General features: G+C 30.0%; 2 protein-coding genes across 2 annotated transcripts; one reads left to right on the forward strand and one right to left on the reverse strand.

Moving 5' to 3' along the window:
* Window positions 1-3,406: 3,406 nt before the first annotated feature.
* Window positions 3,407-4,522, forward strand: LOC125588355. Its single transcript, XM_048759663.1, has one exon. It carries the CDS (start codon window positions 3,407-3,409, stop codon window positions 4,520-4,522), a length of 1,116 nt encoding a protein of 371 aa, XP_048615620.1.
* Window positions 4,523-6,092: 1,570 nt separating this feature from the next.
* LOC125588356 (uncharacterized protein At4g04775-like) lies at window positions 6,093-6,656 on the reverse strand. Its single transcript, XM_048759664.1, has 2 exons — window positions 6,501-6,656; window positions 6,093-6,395 (listed from the first exon to the last, which is right to left on the reverse strand). The coding sequence occupies exons 1-2, from the start codon at window positions 6,654-6,656 to the stop codon at window positions 6,093-6,095; spliced, it is 459 nt and encodes a 152-aa protein (XP_048615621.1).
* Window positions 6,657-21,457: the final 14,801 nt, after the last annotated feature.

A 21,457-nucleotide genomic window follows, 5' to 3' on the forward strand; every position in this document is an offset into this window, starting at 1 on the left:
AGAATTAAAGACTCTATTAGTGCACCATTGAAAAATGAAACTTGTGTTTCTCATTATTTTTTCTATAAAAAGGTTTATTAGCATTATAGAAAAACAAACATTCAACAACAACAAAAAGTTACTCTCTCCCACTTGAATATTTTTATTAGTTTATTTTTTTTATGTCTGAGAGTACAACACAAAAGTTAAGTTCCACGGGTTCTGTTTTTCGGTGATGGGAGACAAAAACATATGCAATTGTATCTTGGGAGATTGAGCGCTATGAAATCGTCACATTATAGGCGTTTAAAGATTTAATGAAAGATATTAACAATCTTTACTCTGCAATTCTTTTTTATCAGTTTATTTCGGTATTGTAATTTTGATTTATGTTCTTATTACTTTTACAAATATTAGTTGTTCATATTATAAGGTTTATACGCTCTTAAATCTTTCAATATTGTTTATGCTTTGCATTAACAATACTGATATTTGTTAAAAGTTATTTTTTTTAAAAACAGGTTGATCCGGACATGTGGTGGAATCGATATGAATCTGTTGTTGCGTCAAGTTTTCTTATCTTTTTATCTTTAAACCAAGTGCTCTTGGCTTAGTGGTAAAGGGGTTACAGCTGGAGCTTCCATCCTGGGTTCAATTTTCCTTGGCCATTCTTAGACGCTTAAATGGCAAGAAAACCCGGATTTCCAGCCTCTTGTTGTTTAGTCATTGTGTCTAGAAAGCCTTTGAAATCATACCAAGATTATCAAAAAAAAAAGAAGTTTTCTTATCTTTAGGCTTACATATGTTCTTGAAGGATCGGTTGAAATTTTAAAATAATTCGCCTGCATTTGGTGATGTTTGCTTGTGAATCGCATGACTTAATTGGTTATTAGCTTTATTCTCTTTAGTCAACATTGGTTATTGATTCCTTTGGCTCATCTTTGGAAAGCATAATTTTCTCGTTTTAGGGTTTGACTGGTTCAAACGCAGCGGTTGCAGTTGCGGGAGTTTGCGGTTGCGGGTAGTTGCGGTTTCTAGCGGTTTTAAGAGATTTGTACGACTGGTTCTGCGGTTAGAAATTGGTGCATTTGCGGGATACTTATGACTGGTTAACTACCAATACATAAGCGGTTAAATAATAAATTAACAATATTTACATTTTATATAATTATAAAAATATTAAAAATTACAATAAATATAAAAATTATATTTCGAAATTTATAGTTTTAATTTTTTTAATTATAGAAAATATTTTTATTTTAAAATTTTATAATATTAATTAAAATATAATAGATAAATTTTAGTATTTTTATAATTCCAATTTTAAAATTTTATTGAATTTTTTATCTTTGATTTTATATTGTTTTGAAAAAAGAAAAAAAAATTATCCTCCCGCAACCGCAACCGAAAACACTAACTAGAACCAGCTTTTGAATTTATGAGGTTTAGAACGGTTTGAAACGGTTTAAAGCGATTTGAGTGATTGTTGCAAAACGCCAACAACCGCTACCAACCGCAAAAGCTGCTTTTGCGGGTGGTAGTCGGAAAACTATTCTTGCCCTTAATAACTGATTCGCTATTAGTTAATAGATTGCTGCAACTTTGTTTTTTTTTTTTTTTGCGTCTCGTAATAATAATTAACGTTCATTGCTTTGTATTTTGTCAACGGTTTGTTTTCTCTTATTGTCATGTTTTTTGATTAACAGGATTTTTTTTTTTGAAAAGAAAAATCTTTGGCTTATTTGGTTCCACTTCAATCACTCGTTTGTACTATTATTGTTTATCGTTCGATTTTCAAATCTTTACGTTTGGAAAAATCAATATATATGATTTTATTTTTGACACTGGATAGTATTGTTAAGTTTTCTAGGCAAAGAATTTGAAATAAAGAAAACTAACCAAACAAAAGTAGAAAATTGATATACCAGTACGGATCCGATCCAAAGTAAAGTAACACACACCTATTTTGCGTATGAATGAATAAAAAATTTTCATATAAAAATTTCGTATTTGTTTCTAGAATAGTTGAATCTCAAGTGAGATAATCTTCGTATTAATCCAAAAACACCACGCTTCATACTGAATTGAGAACGATTGCCACTTTCTTTTAATACTCTAGTAGGAGTCACCGAGACAAGACAACTCTTTATATTGCTCTATTGATAATAACAGAGTTAAAAAGATTACCGTTCCATATAATTTCATGATGCCTTTCAAAGTAACCATAGTTTGCATCAAGAACTTCATCACCATCAAATGAAGAACCATCAACGATTGAAGCCAGTAAGACTCGTCGCCACCATTCACAGTAGATCTGTCAATTACCTCTTCTAAACGGTTCAATTAAACCGAAGTATTTGTTTTACCAAATCCATTGGAAGAAACATACAAAAGAACAATAAAAAAAAGCTTTTTCAGATTTAAAGTAAATTGGCAATCAAACAAACCAAGTGTCTGGAAGTAAAACAAATCAAAGAAAAAGAAGCAAAACGAATCAAACAAGCCGATGTCCAAGCTATAGAAGCCTCGGTCCATCGGCTTGAAACTATAAAAAATCTCTCTCTCTTTCTTGACGGTTAGGGTTTCTGATGATTCAATATATAAGATTATATTAGAAAAAATTGGCAAAACACCACAGAAAAACAACTACATTGTCCATCTACCATAAATCCTTTTTTGGTCTGATTTGGACTTAGATACCCCTGGCCAACTTAAAAAATTCATATCAATTTTTTAAGAGTCAGAAAATTATGAAAAAATATTCAAAATGTACATAAACATGGAACAATCATATGAAAAATAATCTGGTTGACTAAATATTAGTGAAACATAATTTCATATTTTGATCTTCGGATAGCAGAAAACAAAATCTACTAACTACGGCTATGTAGATCGTAGTTTCGGTTAACTACATAGATATCTGGCGCTTACAGATGTTAAAATCTACGATTTGGTAATCGGTCTACTACCGCAGAAAGAAAAGGTTACGGTTTTGCTTACAATCTGAAACACGAAAGATTTCATGAACTACTGTTTCCTATATATCTACTGGCTGGGAATCACAGAATCTGCAAGTTACTAATAATCTACCATGGTAATATTTCGTTATCTACTAAGATACTATAACCTATCTCTGCCGGATTATACATTCTGCCGGATTATACATTCTGCCGTCGTATCTACCATCATATTACAATCTACTGGCAGCTGAATGCATGTTCTGCCAAATTCGAAATATTTTGGAAAATATTCCTTAAATCTCTCCAAAATCTGTTGAAAAATATTTTGTAAATCTTTATTTTCCCAAATTTTACGTGTTTCCTAAAGTTATTTTTTTTTTAAATAACCGTGATCTCTCTCTTCTTCTTCACATGTTCTTGATTAATTTTGAAACCACCCCAAAAATTTGAATCCATTGTTGAAGAACATGCATATCTATGCCTCTTGTGGAGTGTGGAAATTTGATCCCTGTAAAGGATGGGGATTTGCTTTTGATAAGGAAAAAGGAGGTAGAGTACTGGCTGTGGAATTGACAAGTTCCTTTGAAGATCTAAGGACTACGACTTTTGAGGATTTTGGAATTGACCAAAACGATGTCGAGCTTGAGTTAAGCTACTTACCTATGGAGTTAATCAGTACGATAGACTGTCCCCCAGTTATCATTGGGAAGGATCGGCAAGTCAAGAATTTTCTTACATATGTACGTGGAAAAGCTTCTACAAAGTTGTGTGTGTCTATTTCACCTGCCAATGGAAATAGCGACAACATTGAGCTTGATGGGGAGCAATCTAAATCGCCTTTCAGAGAGCTAGGTGAGCCTTCCTCGTTTTCACCACGAGATGGCATTGCTAGTTCATCTGAATCGAGGAAGGATGTTGAAGACGAATGTAACTCGAATGCCTCGGAAGAAGATAAAGATGTTGACTTATGTGGAAAAGAAGACGATAGGGGAAAAAGTGTTCGGTTCTCTTTGAAGGATGTTGTGAAGAGGGGTGAAACGTTTCAAAACAAATCAAAGTTGAAAGCAGCATTGGAAATGTCAGCAATGAAGAATAACTTCGATTACAAAGTGGTGAATTCAGATAGAAAACTTTGGTACATCCGATGTGTGGACAACAAGTGTAAGTGGAGTGTTCGTTCTGAGGGGTTATCGGGATCCACATATTTCATCATCAAAAATTATGTGGCGGATCATACATGTGCTGCGTCAAATATGAATAATGGTTGTCAGACAGCTTCTGCAAAAACTATTGGGAGTCTAATAATGCATAGGTATGATGGTGTCAAAGAAGGTCCCAAAGCTAATGATATCATACATATTATGAGAATGGAACATGGATGTGAGATATCTAAATCATTAGCGTGGGATGCTCGTGAGTATGCAATTAGTCTGGTTATAGGCATTCCCGAGCAGAGTTTTGACAAAATTCTGAAATACTTGCACATGCTGAAAGAAGCTAATCCTGGAACACACACCTTTTACGAAACCGATGTTGATGGTAAATTCAGATTTCTCTTCGTTTCGTTTGGGCAATCAGTATGAGGTTTTCATACAGCCATGCGAAAAGTTCTTGTTGTTGATGGGACATTTTTGAATAGCAAATACAAAGGGGTGTTACTTGTTGTGACAACTTTAGATGGAAACTCCAACTTGTATCCTATTGCATTTGTGGTTGTGGACTCAGAAAATGATCGTTCATGCGATTGGTTTTTCAGACAACTAAAGGTTGTTGTTCCGGATGAGCATGCTCTTGCTTTTGTGTCAGACAGAAATAACTCACTTTGTAAGGCACTTGAGAATGTGTATCCTCTTTCTCAACATGGAATTTGTATTCACCATTTGTTGAATAATGTGGTCACACATTACAGAGGAAAGGGAGTGGTTGGATTGATTGCAAAAGCTTCTAAAGCTTATAGAGTTGTTGATTTTCAGAAGCGATTCCACGCTGTGTGCAATATTAGTCCAGCTATTGGAAAATATTTAACAGATGCAGATGTTACAAAGTGGGCTCGCTGTCAGTTTCAAGGATACAGGTACGACATCAGGACGAGGCTGAATCAATAAACTCTGCTTTGCGCTCACCAAGAGAGTATCCAGTCATTCCTTTGTTGGATAGCATCAGAGAAATGCTTACCCGTTGGTTCTTCGAACGACGCACACGACGCAGGAAGCACACAAAACCATTAACTATTGCCATCGAGAAAAAGATAGATAGACAGATTAACAAGGGTAAACCGTTTCTTGTCCAGCCAGTTAACGAGCATCGTTTTTTGGTTCGTGGAGATACAATCGACTGCCTGGTTGATTTGGACAGAAGAACCTGCTCATGTGGAAAATACGACCTACTGAAAATCCCATGTAGACACGCAATCAAGGCTGGTTTAACAGTTGGCTGAGCCCCATCCTCACTAACGAATGACATGTACACGACTTCCACTTGGAGAACAGCTTATCAAGAAACTATCAATCCAATAGGTGTTCCTGAGGATAGTTGGGTGGTTCCAGATACTGTTCGGAATGCTGATGTGCTAGCTCCTGAATCAAGACGAGGAGCAGGAAGGAGAAGAAAACGCAGGTATGAGACAGTTGAAGACAAGATCCGTTCATCGCAAGGAGCTCAAGAAAAAAAGAGGCGCAGGTGCAGTCGATGTGGCGAAGATAATCATAACAGGGCTACGTGTGACAGAGCCATTTAGACATGTCTTTGTTTTGGATTTTCTTGTTTTTCATTATGGTGTTTGTTACTCGATTTGCTTTGTTTACTTGCTTCTGGATTTTCTTGTGGTTTACTTGATTTTATGCAATCATTCCTTGATTTTTTGCAATGTTATCTATTTGACAATAAGTTGTAAACTGAAGCTGATCAATAGGTTTCTCTGCAACCTTTACTCTTTAATCATTATACTATAAATTGAAGCTAGCTTTGAAATACAGAAATCAAACAATAAGTAATAGATTGTGAACTGAAGCTGATTATAAAGCCAACGATTGAAAACAAGAATCCATGGAGTGTATATTAGTCGATCATAATGAAAACAAAACAATACTGCAAACTTAAGAGATTCTGAACCCATCAAACTCAGACAACAAGCAACCGATCACTAGAACTTGCTCAGGCACTAAGAGAAGTCCATATTCCTACGATTGCTCCTACCACTACCATAGCCACCGTCGCTATCTTTAGCTTCTGTTTCATCTCCTGTGAAACTCTAGCAAACTCCAAGTCTACCTTTTCTTTAAGCTTTTCGGACATCTCATGTTCAACTCTAACCATCTCGGATTTCACCTTTTCCATAACCCTTTCTTCAAACATCGTAATCCCTTGAGCAACCCTCTTATGTTTCACATCCACCATCCGAATCACCTCAATCAAAGCTTCATCAATCCATTTAAATAGATGATTCTCAGTTTTTCTCTATCGCAAAAGAAACAAAAATCAGTCAGTTTTGTATTTTGAACTGTAAATGTAAGTGATATAGTTTGGTTTAATATGCAACACGAAATCGAAACAGGGACTTACATCTCTTGCAATTTCGCATTGGTAGAATCGTCGATACCTATTCTCCGCCGTCGATGAACCAAACGTGGTTATGCCCTTGCCACACCAACATCTTGTAGGCACACCATGAGTAGAGATTCGAGGAAAACGAGCAGAAGATGTTGACGAACTGGTCATTGTGATTTCGTTGCTAGATTCCCAGGATTCGCAGAGAAAGAACACCAATCCCCTTTTCTCTCTACTTTACTTTCTTAAGTTTCGACAAATGAAAAGAAAATCACGTGTTTGGGGGTGTGTGGATCCGGGTTTAGGGTCGGGTTTTAAACATTTTCTGGTGGGCCTAGTGGGTATAAATCGTAATTGGGTTATACTCTATAACACTTATATTGGCTGCTAAAATACTACACTCTAATACACTAAAATCGACATCTGAGAACTATATGTAGACAAAATTTGAAAATACTAATCTGTAAAACATATCTTAGTAATCAATTAAAATCGTCATGTTACACACTATATTGTAAATTGTTAAACACATAATTCTTATTTACTCTTGTTAAATACTACACCCTATAACATGATTTAGGGTATAGGGTTTGAACCAAATCGAATTTAGGGGTTAATATCTTGCACATTTGCATTGTTTTAACTCTTCATTCTTGCATGTTTTGGTCATTTAGATTAGGGATTATGCATTTTAGTTTCCTTTTTGCATTGCATAAGTCTTTATCAGGTGTTGAAGTGTCCATTGGAGTTCTTGGAGGTACTTGTAAGCATTTGGGATCAAAAAGGGAATGGAAAGTGTTGTTTGAGCGAGTAGAGCACCGGAGCGGGCAATGGGAGCGACCTACGACACCCACTCCAGACGAAACGAAGGCAGTGCGACCTCTTGCAGTGGGGTTTGGCACCCGCTCTGAACCAACACCCCGTCGACATCTCTCGAGAATGGGAGCGACCAAGACGGAGCAAGGTCCGCAGCCCGCCCCCAAAAAGAAGAAATGAAGTTGGTATTTGGAGCGACGTCCCGAAGCGGGGTGAGGCACCCGCTCCAAGCTCAACCTCTCGTCGACAACTTTCAAGAAGTGGAGCGACCATGGGGAGCGAGGACCGCAACCCGCGTGCAAAATTGAAGAAACGAAGCTGGCATTCGGAGCGACGTCTCGCAGCGGGGTGAGGCACCCGCTCTGGAAGCAGAGCGACCTGGTGGAGCGACCTCACACACCCGCGCGCGTTTCTCTTCTTCTGGAAGCAGAGCGACCTGGGGGTTTGAACCGTAATGAATTTAGGGGTTTCAACTCGTTTTTATTTAAAATTTAAATTATAATAACAACTAACAACAACAATTAATCATGAACTCAAATAAATTAGATAGGGTTCAAACCCTATACCCTAAATCACTTAACATATCAGTTTTGAAACATAAACAATAATCATGAACTGAAATAGTAGATCAGTTTTAAAACAATAACAGTAGTGCATGAATTGAAATGATAAACCACAAACTATCAAAGACAACAATCATGAACTCAAAAGAGTTCAACCGTTTTTTCCGGAGCACGCTTTGGAGGCTTAAATGTGGACATTCGATACTGCAAGGCCTCATCATTTGCTGCTTCCCAAAGATCAAACGCTATCTTGTGTCGGGCTTCTTGGATGTTCTCGTCATTCACCAAAGAGAAATCTAAACCAAGTAGATGGCACTCTATGAACTTCAACGAATAAGCACCATAATCATTGAGTAGATGTCGTAGCAGCAGCTGGAGTAGGAGTATAAGCCGGAGCAGCACCATGAGTCCGAGTATAAGCCGGAACACCAATCTGAGTCTGAGATGAAAGGATCGTATGCTCTAATTTGGTAAACCGGTCTTCAATTAAGTCGCGTACCTCAAGCCCTAAGGCAGTAAAAGAAGACTTAAACATAACCTGGATATAGGACTTCATTCCCTCTTCAAGATCTCTGTATTTGTCGGTTGATCTTTGGCAAAGTAACCTCTTCCTTGACTCGGCTCCAATATCCTGATACTGGTTCTTTCTCTTCTTTGCAGGAGACACATGGGCGGTTTCTATTTCTTCTTCTATTCCACAGTCACTTGTTTCTCCAGCCTCTTCTTCCTTTGAACCATCTTCCTCAGAACTGTACGCATATGGTTGTACATTTTCCTGATAACCCCAAACATGCTTACTCCATTCATACTTCTTTCTGTACATGTCAATGATCAGATCGACCCTTTCGTCATTCATCTCATTGTCTCGTTCAAACCCAGCATCAACAATGATATTGCCATTTTCAGTTGAAGAGATGTATGGAGACACAACTCCCTGCAAAAAAACAAAGTACAAAAGTTAAACACAAACATTAAGAATCATGAAATGCAATCACATTAATTAAAGGAATCAGAACTTACAGTGGATGCAAAATCAGACTCAATTTCTGCATCTCATGCTAGTGACGCCTTCTCTGAGCTTCTCACCCAAAAGAGACCCGATGTCTGGAAAAGCCTCCATCAACCAAATTTGAAGTGCATACTAGAATCCATCTATGACATAACTGTTCTGTGTCTTCACTTTATCCCTAGCTTCGGTAATGGTAGTCACAAGCGCATCAAAAGAATGAAGACCCGACAGAAATTTTCTCATCTTATCGAAATCCATCACCAGCTTGATGTACTTGTGTGGGATGCACACCTTCTCATCCTTCGCCATAACCAGACCAGCAATCACACACAAATACACCATCCTCAGCCTATCAACATGAGACCATGTATTACAAGATTTCAGATGCACCTTCCTGATTTGCTGTAGGCTAATTTTTCCTTTTCTCCGCAGCAACTTACTCCAAAACCATTTATCACCTCTCCAGTTATCAATATCCAAGTCAGGCTCGTCGTCTTTATATTTCAGACCAGTGATCGCATGGAATTCTTGCATTGAAAATCCGAGAGCCCTCCTAGCAAAATGGAACCACAACTCATGGTGCTTTGCGGTCAGAAGCTGCTTACAAACGAAGCTGTGGATCACTCTACCCGAATACTTAAGCTTGTGCACATAAATGGCCATAACCTGAGCAAATAGTGGATCAACCAACACTTCCTTGTAATCTGCTTCAACATACTTCTCCACCGTCTTAAGTATGGAAGTTCGACAAGTGTTGTTGACCTTCTCAACTTGTGTTTCCGTTCCCTGTTTGAATAGGGTTTTTGGCAACTGATCCATCGTCATACCTGTGAACAATGAAACAAATACATTCACCACAGTCAGTACTCATAAAACAAATTCATCATAATACAAGTTCATAATACTTAAGCATCAAGCGCAAGGTCAACAAAAACATCAAAAGAATTAAACTTTGATAAATTCCAAAACCTAAATCATTAACACTAACTATCTCAACTAAAGTCGATACATATCAAGCGCAAACTATGATAATGCTAAACCCAAAAATGCTATCACTAAACCCAAACCTAAACTCCCACCTTCCAAATACTAAACCCTAAATCGTAATCACTAAACTCTAAACCCAAGTATAGACTCTAAACCCAAATAGAATGGAACAAAATACATAGTATAATACAAATTTCTGAGCAAAATAGAACACTCTTTATTAATCGTCAAATGGAACATACATAATATGGTCACTAAACCCAAACCTCAACCCCCATCTTCCAAATACTAAACCCTAAATCTTAATCACTAAACCCTAAACCCAAGTATAAACTCTAAACCCAATTAGTATAGAACAAAATGCATAGTATAGTACATATAGTTTGTAAACTAGAAATTGATAAATAATGAATTTATCAAACAATCGATGATACAATAATACAACAACCGTAGCATACTATTTAGTTTGGTACTTGCGAATGGTACAAAAATATAAGAATCATACTAGACTATAATTTTCTTTCACTACATATAGTATAGTCGGAGAGTTCATCTTCTTCACATCTTCCTCTTTTTGCAGACATGGTGATACACGCATTCACTGGTCCAGAGTAATTATTCTTCACCATACCATATCAATGCAGCATACTATAACAATTTAAATAACAACAAAAAAATCAAGATCAACAACATTAAAGAAACTCAAAAAAAAAATCGTGACGTCACCTCATCGTTTTCTACGGTGCAATCTTCTCCTCCAAACTCAATTCCACAAGCCCACAAGCCCATAATCCATGCTCTTTCTTCGTCTTGAGATGAAGTGGTTTGTGTTCGTATGTATGAAAAAGAAACAAAGATTGGAGGAGAAGAGGAAGAAGAAGAGAAAGAGATGTGCACCAATGATAACCACAATTTATTTAATATTTCTTTTAATAAATAATTCTTAGCAGGTTACACAGGTTGAACTGAAGGGTAATATAACATTATTACATAAAATACATATACTATAGATGAAAGTTAAGGGTTTTAGTTATCTAATGAATTATAATTTGTTTGAAGGTTATACAACCCAATTCCTCATTTATAAACCTACTTGAGAGGACTATAAAATAGTTATATGTGATAAAAGATGTAAGTTTCAGAGAATAAAATACATTTTTAAAATAAAATTGTTTACTCTTCAAAATTTCTCTATTCTTTGAAATTAAAAGAGTTGTAGATCAATTCTTTTTTACTAAACTCTTAAGAGATATTAAATGCAAATAGGCATATTTTGAGTTTTCTTAAGAAATCTGGGGGAAGCATCGCTTGCCACATAAAATTATTGGCAAAAGGACATATGAACTTAGTGATAGTTATCACAATATATTTTTTTTTTAATTAGTGTTATGCACTGAGTTTTGTGTACAATGGTTAGTTGTGTCTTGAAAAAGATGACAAAAATCATTAAATAATTGATCTCGATTGGACTAGTCTCAAGAGATTAGCTCATCATGATGACAACCTAGGATCCTTTTATTGAAGGTGTGTCATGAGATCAAATTGTTATATCATCAAAGCGTATGAATTATGATGAGGTTTGACCGTAACTCTACCAAAGTGACTGGAGATTCCAAGAAATAGGTTTAATGAGACAACTAAGTCAAACTAAATCTGCCCAAAGCACTGTCAGACTTCGGTCTATACCTAATTCCTAGGATGATAAAACAATGCTTGATACCACTCAAATTACCCTAAGGAGTGAATCACTCTCTCAAATAAGAGGTTCAGTTGCAGTACTTAGGGATCGAATCCACAAGGAGCTAGGGAACCTATTAAATCTAGTAAATTATTAATTCTAAGTGTTTGTTGTTTTATGGTTTAAAAGTAAATAGCAATCCTAATTGAGCAAGTCTATTGCTCGACTAACAAGATGATTGGGGGTGTAACTTATTGGAAGATATTAGATGCAGAGTTTCTATTCAGGTGTTGGAGATTATAATCCTATAGATGCCTAACAGTTGCATGCATGATATATTAGAGCTCAACTCCTTAATCACAATGATCAGCGATGGCAATGTTTCACTGGTTAACTAACTAGATCTTGGATCTCAACTGTCGTCTTTTGATCACAATAAAGTGTCGATCGATGGTCCTATAGGAATATCGATCGATACACCTTTCGCAAATATCGATCGATTGTCAGAAGACAATATCGATCGATGCTACTAGTTAAGCCCTAGGCGCAGGTTGATAATGCTCACTAGTCTCCTAGGTCAGCGGTTAGCATCTCTCTAGCAATCCTAGCATGACAGATTAGATTCAGGACTGGATGATCAAGAATGCTTGACACATGCAGATTCCTAGGTTCATGTTCTAGTTAGCAAGGCTAAAACAAGCATTAAGAACAATCAATCAATGAATATCACAACTTAGAAAATCTATAGTTGGAGCTAATCCCTCTAACCTATTTGAACCTTGAATCTAACAAGTGAACTACTCAGACATAGCTAAGCAATTCATGACACAAAATGTAGATAAAAACTGCATAGAATAGAATAGATGAATCAATGGAGTTCTAATTACAAATATCTCTATGATTTTCTCTCCTAAAACTCTCTGCTGAAAATAAGAATACAATGGTGGCTCAAAGCTCTCTTGCCTCCTAACACTTAGGCAAGTATATAACTCTTAGGTTAAAAACTCGTCAGGGGCAATCTTGTAGTTTGGTGAAGCCTTGGGTTTAAAGTCGGCTGGAACCAAGTCGCGCGTCTCGCGTCTCGACATCGATCGATGGTATAGGATGTACATCGATCGATCATAATCTTCAATCGTCGAGGCCTCTCTTCTGTATCGATCGACAACACTGGATGTGCATCGATCGATTGCTTCTTCTTCGTATCGACCTTTAATGGTCAGCTCGGATGAAATCTCTTTTAGGAGTTTCCATGAATATTTTTAAGATCCTTTAAAAACTATTATTTAATTTGATAAAAAAAAATATTTTCTAGTTGCTAAATGCTGGCAATAAGATAACGAACGTCTTAGATAGCGTACTCATTGTAATCTTGAGATTTTTTAAATGTTATAAGTTTGTAAATTTGTATGTTTTTAGTTTGTTGATGATAAATTCATATTGATTATTTTTTCTATCATTTTTTTATGGTATCCTTCATGCTAATTTATTACTGGCCATCCTTCTAATTCTATTAAAAATCTTAACTAACTTATTTGACATGCTTTCTTAGACTCTTTATTTTTTTTCTAACTTGTAAACATTGTTCTCTAAATATTTTCTTCAACATAACTCAACAGGAAGCATCTTAAACTTTATATGTTATATGAGGTGAATCAGACTAATGATTATAAGGATTCATCATTTAGTTTGCTTTAATAACAATAATTTTTTAAAAATTTGTGGATCACATCATGTTAGATTTATTTTAGTATAGCTTATTTGTTTAGTTTCTAAAAAGATTTTGACTGTAATATACTAAAAGAATATTTGTACAAATATAAAATAATAGTATTGATTAATATTTAATGGATAAATGAATTCTTTAGCTTTTTGATTGATTAAAAATAATTTGAAACTCATAAATAAATTGTGGCTAGCGACTCTCTCTCTCTGTACTCTTACTTAACATCTTTCAGAGAGAGCGAATATAAATTTAAAATATTTTCCTTACACTGGAATTATTCTCTACTCTATCAGATTTTTTGGTGTGATACATTTTTTGTCTATTGGATTTAGTCTTTGGCTTTGTATGTCTACTTTCTGTCACAGATGTTTTACATTTTTCTTTGTACTATTTCTTATTCACAGTTATTGTTCATTGACTTCAAATCCTATATTCTTGACGCGTTCCTTGTTCATTAAGATTATGTTTGGTTGTTTGATTTGAATATTATTGAAGAAAACACATTTGATATTGATTTAAAATTTATTTTGAAAATACTTTTTTTGAAATTTTATTTTGAAGAGTATATTTTTATTCTGTGTCCTTGGAAGGAAAAATATTGTATCTTTATATTTTATATTATTTTTGGTTAATTTGTTTGTTAAATTTCGAATATTTAATATATGTGTGTATATATATATATATATATATATATATCTATATATATATATCTATGAATAAATTTAATTTTAATGATTTATTTATTAGTTTACCTTATTTGATATTGAATTCCATTTTGCATTATCAATTTTGGAAATTTTAACATTTTTAAAATAGTAGAATATAATTATGATTTTCATATTTTGATTGTTTTTTTAACCCTATGTGTATATTCTCAATGACTTATAGCCTCATATATAATATATGTTAGTTTTGAATATCTTCAATAGTATATAGCTTAAACTTTGAAAACCATGAGTTAAATTAATTTACTTATAATTGTTTGAAAGTATTGTATTTTTAATATTATTTTTTATTTTGTATTTTATTTTAATGCTACATTTCAAGAAATATTATATATTAAGTAAATTTATTTATAATGTTTTACTTTTGTTAACTTACCTTGTTTGAAATTGGTTTATATTTTATTTTAAATGATTTTATGGAATTTTTTAAATCCTAATCAAAATATAATGAATTGTTTCTCACTGATTTATAGTCTTAACTTATATATAATGTATGTTATTTAAGAATATTTTCAATAGCATGTAGCCAAAATTTTGAAAATCATGAGTTAAATTTATAGTTATAATTGTTTGAATTATTTCGTTTTAAAATTAATTAATATTTTTAGTTAATTTATGTTAAATTTCGAAATTATTATATATGTATTAAGTTAATATATGTATAATATTTTTACTTTTGTTAGTTTTCCTTATTCGATATTGATTTCTTTTTTATTATGAAACAAATACACGTTTTGGAAACACTAACATATTTAAAAATAACAAATCATCATGCTTATTTGTTATAATACGATTGGTTGTTTTAAATCTTACGTGGACGCTCTCAATAGCTTATATCCTCAACTTTTATTGAATAGTTTACCTTATTTCATGTTGAATTTCATTTTGTATTATCAATTTTGGAAATTTTAACAGTTTAAAAATAGTAAACTATAATTATGATTTTTCATATTTTGATTGTTTTTTTTCTTCTAATCCTATCTTATACTCTCAATGACTTATAGCCTCATATATAGTATATGTTGTTTTTGAATATTTTCAATAGCATATACCGTAAACTTTGAAAATCATGAGTTAAATTCGTTTTACTTATCTATAAGTAAATTAAAATCATGAATTAAATTTATAGTTATAATTGTTTGAATTATTGAATTTTAAAATTAATTATTATTCTTAACTAATTTATGTAAAATTTATAATTAATATGTGATTGTTATTCATACATATATATATATATATATATATATATATATATATATATATATATATATTTATGGATATGTATTAGTATAATATTTAGATTTTATATTTAATCACAACAAATATTTGATGAATTTTAATTAATATTAAATAATCTTTGTAAGATAATATAAATTTAAAGTAAATATAATGAATTAAAGAAATGTTAAGTAACATTTTATTTATTGAATTAATAATATAGAGAACCTAAAGTATATTATTTATCTATTACTTGATCTAATTATTTAGTTGTATAGTAGTGAAACTTGTATGATTGTATAATGCATTACAATATATCATAATTTACTTTCTTATATGAAAAAATTATTTTGGTACGATAGATAATATATGTTCGTTTCGGATTTTCCATGAATATTATTAAGATCCTTTAAAAACTATTGTATAATTTGATAAAAAATATTTCTAGTTGCTAAATGATGGCGATAAGATAACAAACGTCTTGGATAGCGTACTCATTGTAATCTTGAGATTTTTTAAATGTTATAAGTTTGTAAATTTGTGTTTTTAGTTTGTTGATGATAAATTCATATTGATTATTTCTTTTATCATTCTTTTATGTTATACTTCATGCTAATTCATTGCTCTTCGTTCTTATAAATTTTATTGAAAATCTTAACTAACTTATCTGACATGCTTTCTTAGACTCTTTATTTTTTATCTAACTTGTAAACATTGTTCTCTAAATATTTTCTTGAACATAACTCAACAGGGAGCATCTTAAACTTTATATGTTATATGAGGTAAATCAGACTAATGATTATAAGAATTCATCATTTAGTTTGCTTTAAAAACAACAATTATTAAAAATCTTGTAGTTCACATCATGTTAGATTTATTTCAGTATAGCTTATTTATTTAGTTTCTATTAAAATTTGTTTGTAACCGACTAAAAGAATATTTGTAATAATATAAAATAATAGTGTTAATTAATATTTAATGGATAAATAAATTCTTTAGTTTTTTGATTGATTAAAAATAATTTGAAACTCATAAATAAATTGTGGGTAGCGACTCTCTCTCTCTGTTCTCTTACTTAGTATCTTTCAGAGAGAGAGCGAATATAAATTTAAAATCTTTTCCTTGCACTGGAATTATTCTCTACTCTATCCGATTTTTTGGTGTGGTACATTTTTCGTCTATTGGATTTTGTCTTCAGCTTTGTATGTCTACTTTCTGTCACGGATGTTTTACATTTTTCTTTGTACTATTTCTCATTCACTGTTATTGTTCATTCACTTCAAATCCTATATTCTTGACGCGTTCCTTGTTCATTAAGATTATGTTTGGTTGTTTGATTTGAATATTATTAAAGAAAACACATTTGATATTGATTTAAAATTTATTTTGAAAATACTTTTTTTGAAATTTTATTTTGAAGAGTATATTTTTATTTTGTGTTCTTGGAAGGAAAAATACTGTATCTTTATATTGTATATTATTTTTGGTTAATTTGTTTGTTAAATTTCCAAATTTTTAATATATATATCTATGAATCAATTTAATTTTAATGATTTAATTATTAGTTTACCTTATTTGATATTGAATTCCATTTTGCATTATCAAATTTGGAAATTTTAACATTTTTAAAATAGTAAACTATGATTATGATTTTCATATTTTGATTGTTTTTTAACCCTATGTGTATATTCTCAATGACTTATAGCCTCATGTATAATATATGTTAGTTTTGAATATTTTCAATAGTATATAGCTTAAACTTTGAAAACCATGAGTTAAATTAATTTACTAATAATTGTTTGAAAGTATTGTATTTTTAATATTAATTCTTATTTTGTATTTTATTTTAATGTTACATTTTAAGAAATATTATATATTAAGTAAATTTATTTATAATGTTTTACTTTTGTTAACTTACCTTGTTTGAAATTGGTTTCTATTTTATTTTAAATGATTTTATGGAATTTTTTAAATTCTAATCAAAATATAATGAATTGTTTCTCATTGATTTATAGTCTTAGCTTATATATAATTTATGTTATTTATGAATATTTTCAATAGCATGTAGCCAAAATTTTGAAAATTATGAGTTAAATTTATAGTTATAATTGTTTGAATTATTGCATTTTAAAATTAATTAATATTTTTAGTTAATTTATGTTAAATTTTGAAATTATTATATATGTATTAAGTTAATATATGTATAGTGTTTTAACTTTTGTTAGTTTTCCTTACTCGATATTGATTTCTTTTTTATTATGAAATAAATACACGTTTTGGAAACATTGACATATTTAAAAATAACAAATCATCATGCTTATTTGTCATAATACGATTGGTTGTTTTAAATCATACGTGGACGCTCTCAATAGCTTATAGCCTCAACTTTTATTGAATAGTTTACCTTATTTCATGTTGAATTTCATTTTGTATTATCAATTTTGGAGATTTTAATATTTTAAAAATAGTAACCTATAATTATGATTTTTCATATTTTGATTGTTTTTTTTCCTAATCCTATCTTATTCTCTCAATGAATTATACCCTCATATATAGTATATGTTGTTTTTGAATATTTTCAATAGCATATAACGTAAACATTGAAAATCATGAGTTAAATTAGTTTTACTTATCTTTAAATAAATTAAAATCATGAGTTAAATTTATAGTTATAATTGTTTGAATTAATTTATTTTAATAATAAGTTTAATTTTATAATAAGTTCAAAATAATATGTATATGGATTATTTACATTTTATGTGAAATCATATACAAAATATGCTTTATTATTCTGAGAAATTGTTTAAACTACCAAATTCTTAATACTATTTTCATATTTACCTTAATTACATTTACCTTTAGTTTTAAAGAAGTAAATAGACACTTATATCCCTATGGATAATTAATCTAGAATTAGGGTTTAGATTTGAGGGGTGGGCTTTTGGAGGGTGGAGTTTATTTTATTTTTAAAATTAAATACTTAAAATTTAAAATATTTTTTTAAATAGTTACCTAAATAATTTTTTAATTTGAAAATAAATATTCAAAAAAAAGAAATTGGGAAAACAAATTTGAAACTTTTTTATAAGAACGCTAGAATTTAAAAACGTATAATTCTAAAACTATAAAATATGATTTTATTTAAATAATTATTTTTATTTATATATATTAAAAATTAAGATAAAAAGGTGTTTCGACTCTTTAATGAAACATCATAGTTTATGTATTTGCGAAAATGTCTCTCAAATGAAGGAAACATGAATAGTGATACCAAAAAGTTGTAAAAGAAGATTTTTCCTTTTATTTTTCCTATATAAATATTTATAAAATTATACCTTTTAAATAATTAATATTTAGGTATATGTTTTTTTATATGTACATGTATATGCGTATTTATACACGTACTTATATTAATCATTGTTTAAAAAATGGATTGTTTAATGCGTATTAAATAATACTATACTGTTGTAAATAATTTTATTATAATTTTGTATCTATTATTTTTTTGAATGACATAAACAATTAATCCATATTCACAATGTCGATTTTTTTCCTTGTATTTACCAAATGTTACAATGAAATTATGATTATTATATACTTATTGTGTGCATATATATATATTTGAAATAATCTTATTTAATTGTTTAAAATGCATATCTAATATTATAATATTTATATTTAGGTTTTGATCATAATAACAATTTTGATGAGAATTAAACAATATTAAATATTTTTTGTTAGATATAAGAAAAGAGGAAATAAATTTATAGAATTTTAAACTAACGTTATTTAATGTTTTATTTATTAAAATATATAAAATCTAAAATATTAGATATATCTTCTACTTAATTTAGTTAGAGTATAAATTAATCTCGGGGCTATGATGTTTTATTAGTTGACATGTATTTTTCTAATTTTTAGAAGTTTGTCACAAATTCATTGTTTCTATTTTATTAATTAATATTTCTAAGATAATATAATTTTCACTGGCGAATATATAATGTATATACCCCATATTTATTTTTTTTCTTGTCGCTGAGACTATACTCTAATGTCAATATTATTTTTGAATAATATCATAAATTTCAACTAAATTATTCGGTGAACCTCTTTGGATTTTCTTATGTTTTCATATATCTTATTAATTCTTTAAATATGTTTCTTTGATAAAATCATTTGAATTTTTTTTTAATTTTATATATTTTGCTAATTACTTTAATAAATTTTCATACGTATGGATCCTATAACTTTTAAATTAAATACTTATGAAAAATCACCATGTACTTATGAAAAATCTTATAGATTATAAATGTCTTTGGATTATAAATATTAAGACCCTGAAAGAAGGTTTCACACGATCAGAGATTATCTATGTACCAATGACGCAAAATTCAAGAGCGGATAGCCTAGCACGCAGTGTCAGGAAGCAACCGTCGTTTGTCGTTCACATGGATCAAGATCTTCCGGAGTGGTTCACAGAATCAGTATGAATCTGTAGTTTGATGTCAAAAAAAAAAATATAAATGTCTTTAGGTTTATTTCAAAAAAAACTATCTGAATAGATTAGCGAAGATTTGTATTATAATTTTCTAAAATTATTTTTTCCAAATAATAATATAGTAGTGTTATTAAACTTTTATTTGTTGATGAGTAAATAACTATATTAATTCATTTGATTGATAAATGGCAGTTTGAAAATATACAGATAAATGAGCTAGTTAACAATATGTTTCTTCCACAAGTAAAATAATTTTATCATCATTTATTTATAATAAAACTTTCTACACTTATTGTAATCAAAGAATGAATTGGCTCAGTAAAAAAAAAGACCAAAATGAACCATTTTTAAAAAAAAAAAACTTGTGTAACTGAGTATAAACTTATACTATTTTTAAGCCGATACTTATATAACTAAGAAACTTTTAAATACTAAATTTCAGTTTAATTAGGTTAACTATTTTGATTTTAGCTATCTATTTTATTTTTATGTATATGCTATTTGTATGACTTGACATATTTATGATGTAATTTTTATCAATATCTTTTTGTTTAGTTTCGAAAGACTTAGCTTATATATCAAGTTAGTTTTTTTTTCTTTTTGTTTTTTTATCTTAATTGACATTTTAAGTTTATTTAATAGATTTTTTATAGAAATTTCTGATTTCTGAACATATTAAACTATGATTCTGATTTGGCATGTTTTTGATAGTTTTAAATTATATCTATAATATTTTAAAAACATATATCCCTTCTCATAAAAAGACATAATTTTGTTTATTCTTGTTAAAATCTTTTACATTAAATTTTAAATAAGTTAATATAAATATCAATCTAACTTTTAAGACAGTTTTTACATTTTTTAGTTTATATTTTCGTAGTTTTGTATTGATTTTAATTTTGCATACATGAATATTTGGCTTTTTTTTTATAAAAACTTGATTTGTTTTTAAAAATTGTTCTTTTTGGTTAGTTAGAATCTTATGTTTAGTTTAAAAATTTTATTTTATATATCAAGTAAATTATTTTTATAAATTATATTTAACCTATTTTATTTTCATTTTATTTTGAAAGAAATAGTTTTCTGATTTTTTCTATTTAAAAATATCAAATTAAGATGCTGATTTGGTATAATTTCAATGATATTTGTAAATTCTATATGAACACATCAAATAAAATATAGTCTAAATTTTTAAGTAATCTGTAACTTCAATTAATATTTTTTAATATTTTAAATTTTTGGATTTTTTAAGATTAATATTTTTAATTAATTTACAGTTATCTTTCAAAGATTTAGTTTATATAGTAAATAATATGTGGACATTCAATGATTTATAAAGTTAACTTATATATAATATATTCTATTTGTGAATATTTTCAATAGCATATAACTTAAATTTTAAAAATTGAATCTACTTGTATATAGTATATGTTATTTTTTATTTTCAATACCATGTAACCTAAACTTTAAAATTGCGTATTTTGAATTTATATAGTTACTAGTATTACTTCCCGTGCTCTGCACGGATCAATTTCCAATGTCTTTCAAATTATTTGTTCATTATCATTTTGCTTGCTGATCCTAAAATTTAATGATTCAAAATATCAAATTAAATTATTATTCTAAACCTAGATTGCACGTAAACTTAAGTATAGCTGCATTCAAACGAAGTGACTGGAAGAACTAAAACAATTATTATATATTTTTTTTAATGAGTCAATCATACATACTTGAAAACTTGTTTTTATAAAAAAA

The sequence above is a fragment of the Brassica napus genome, chromosome C6 (assembly GCF_020379485.1).
Source record: "Brassica napus cultivar Da-Ae chromosome C6, Da-Ae, whole genome shotgun sequence".
Taxonomy (NCBI): Eukaryota; Viridiplantae; Streptophyta; class Magnoliopsida; order Brassicales; family Brassicaceae; genus Brassica; species Brassica napus.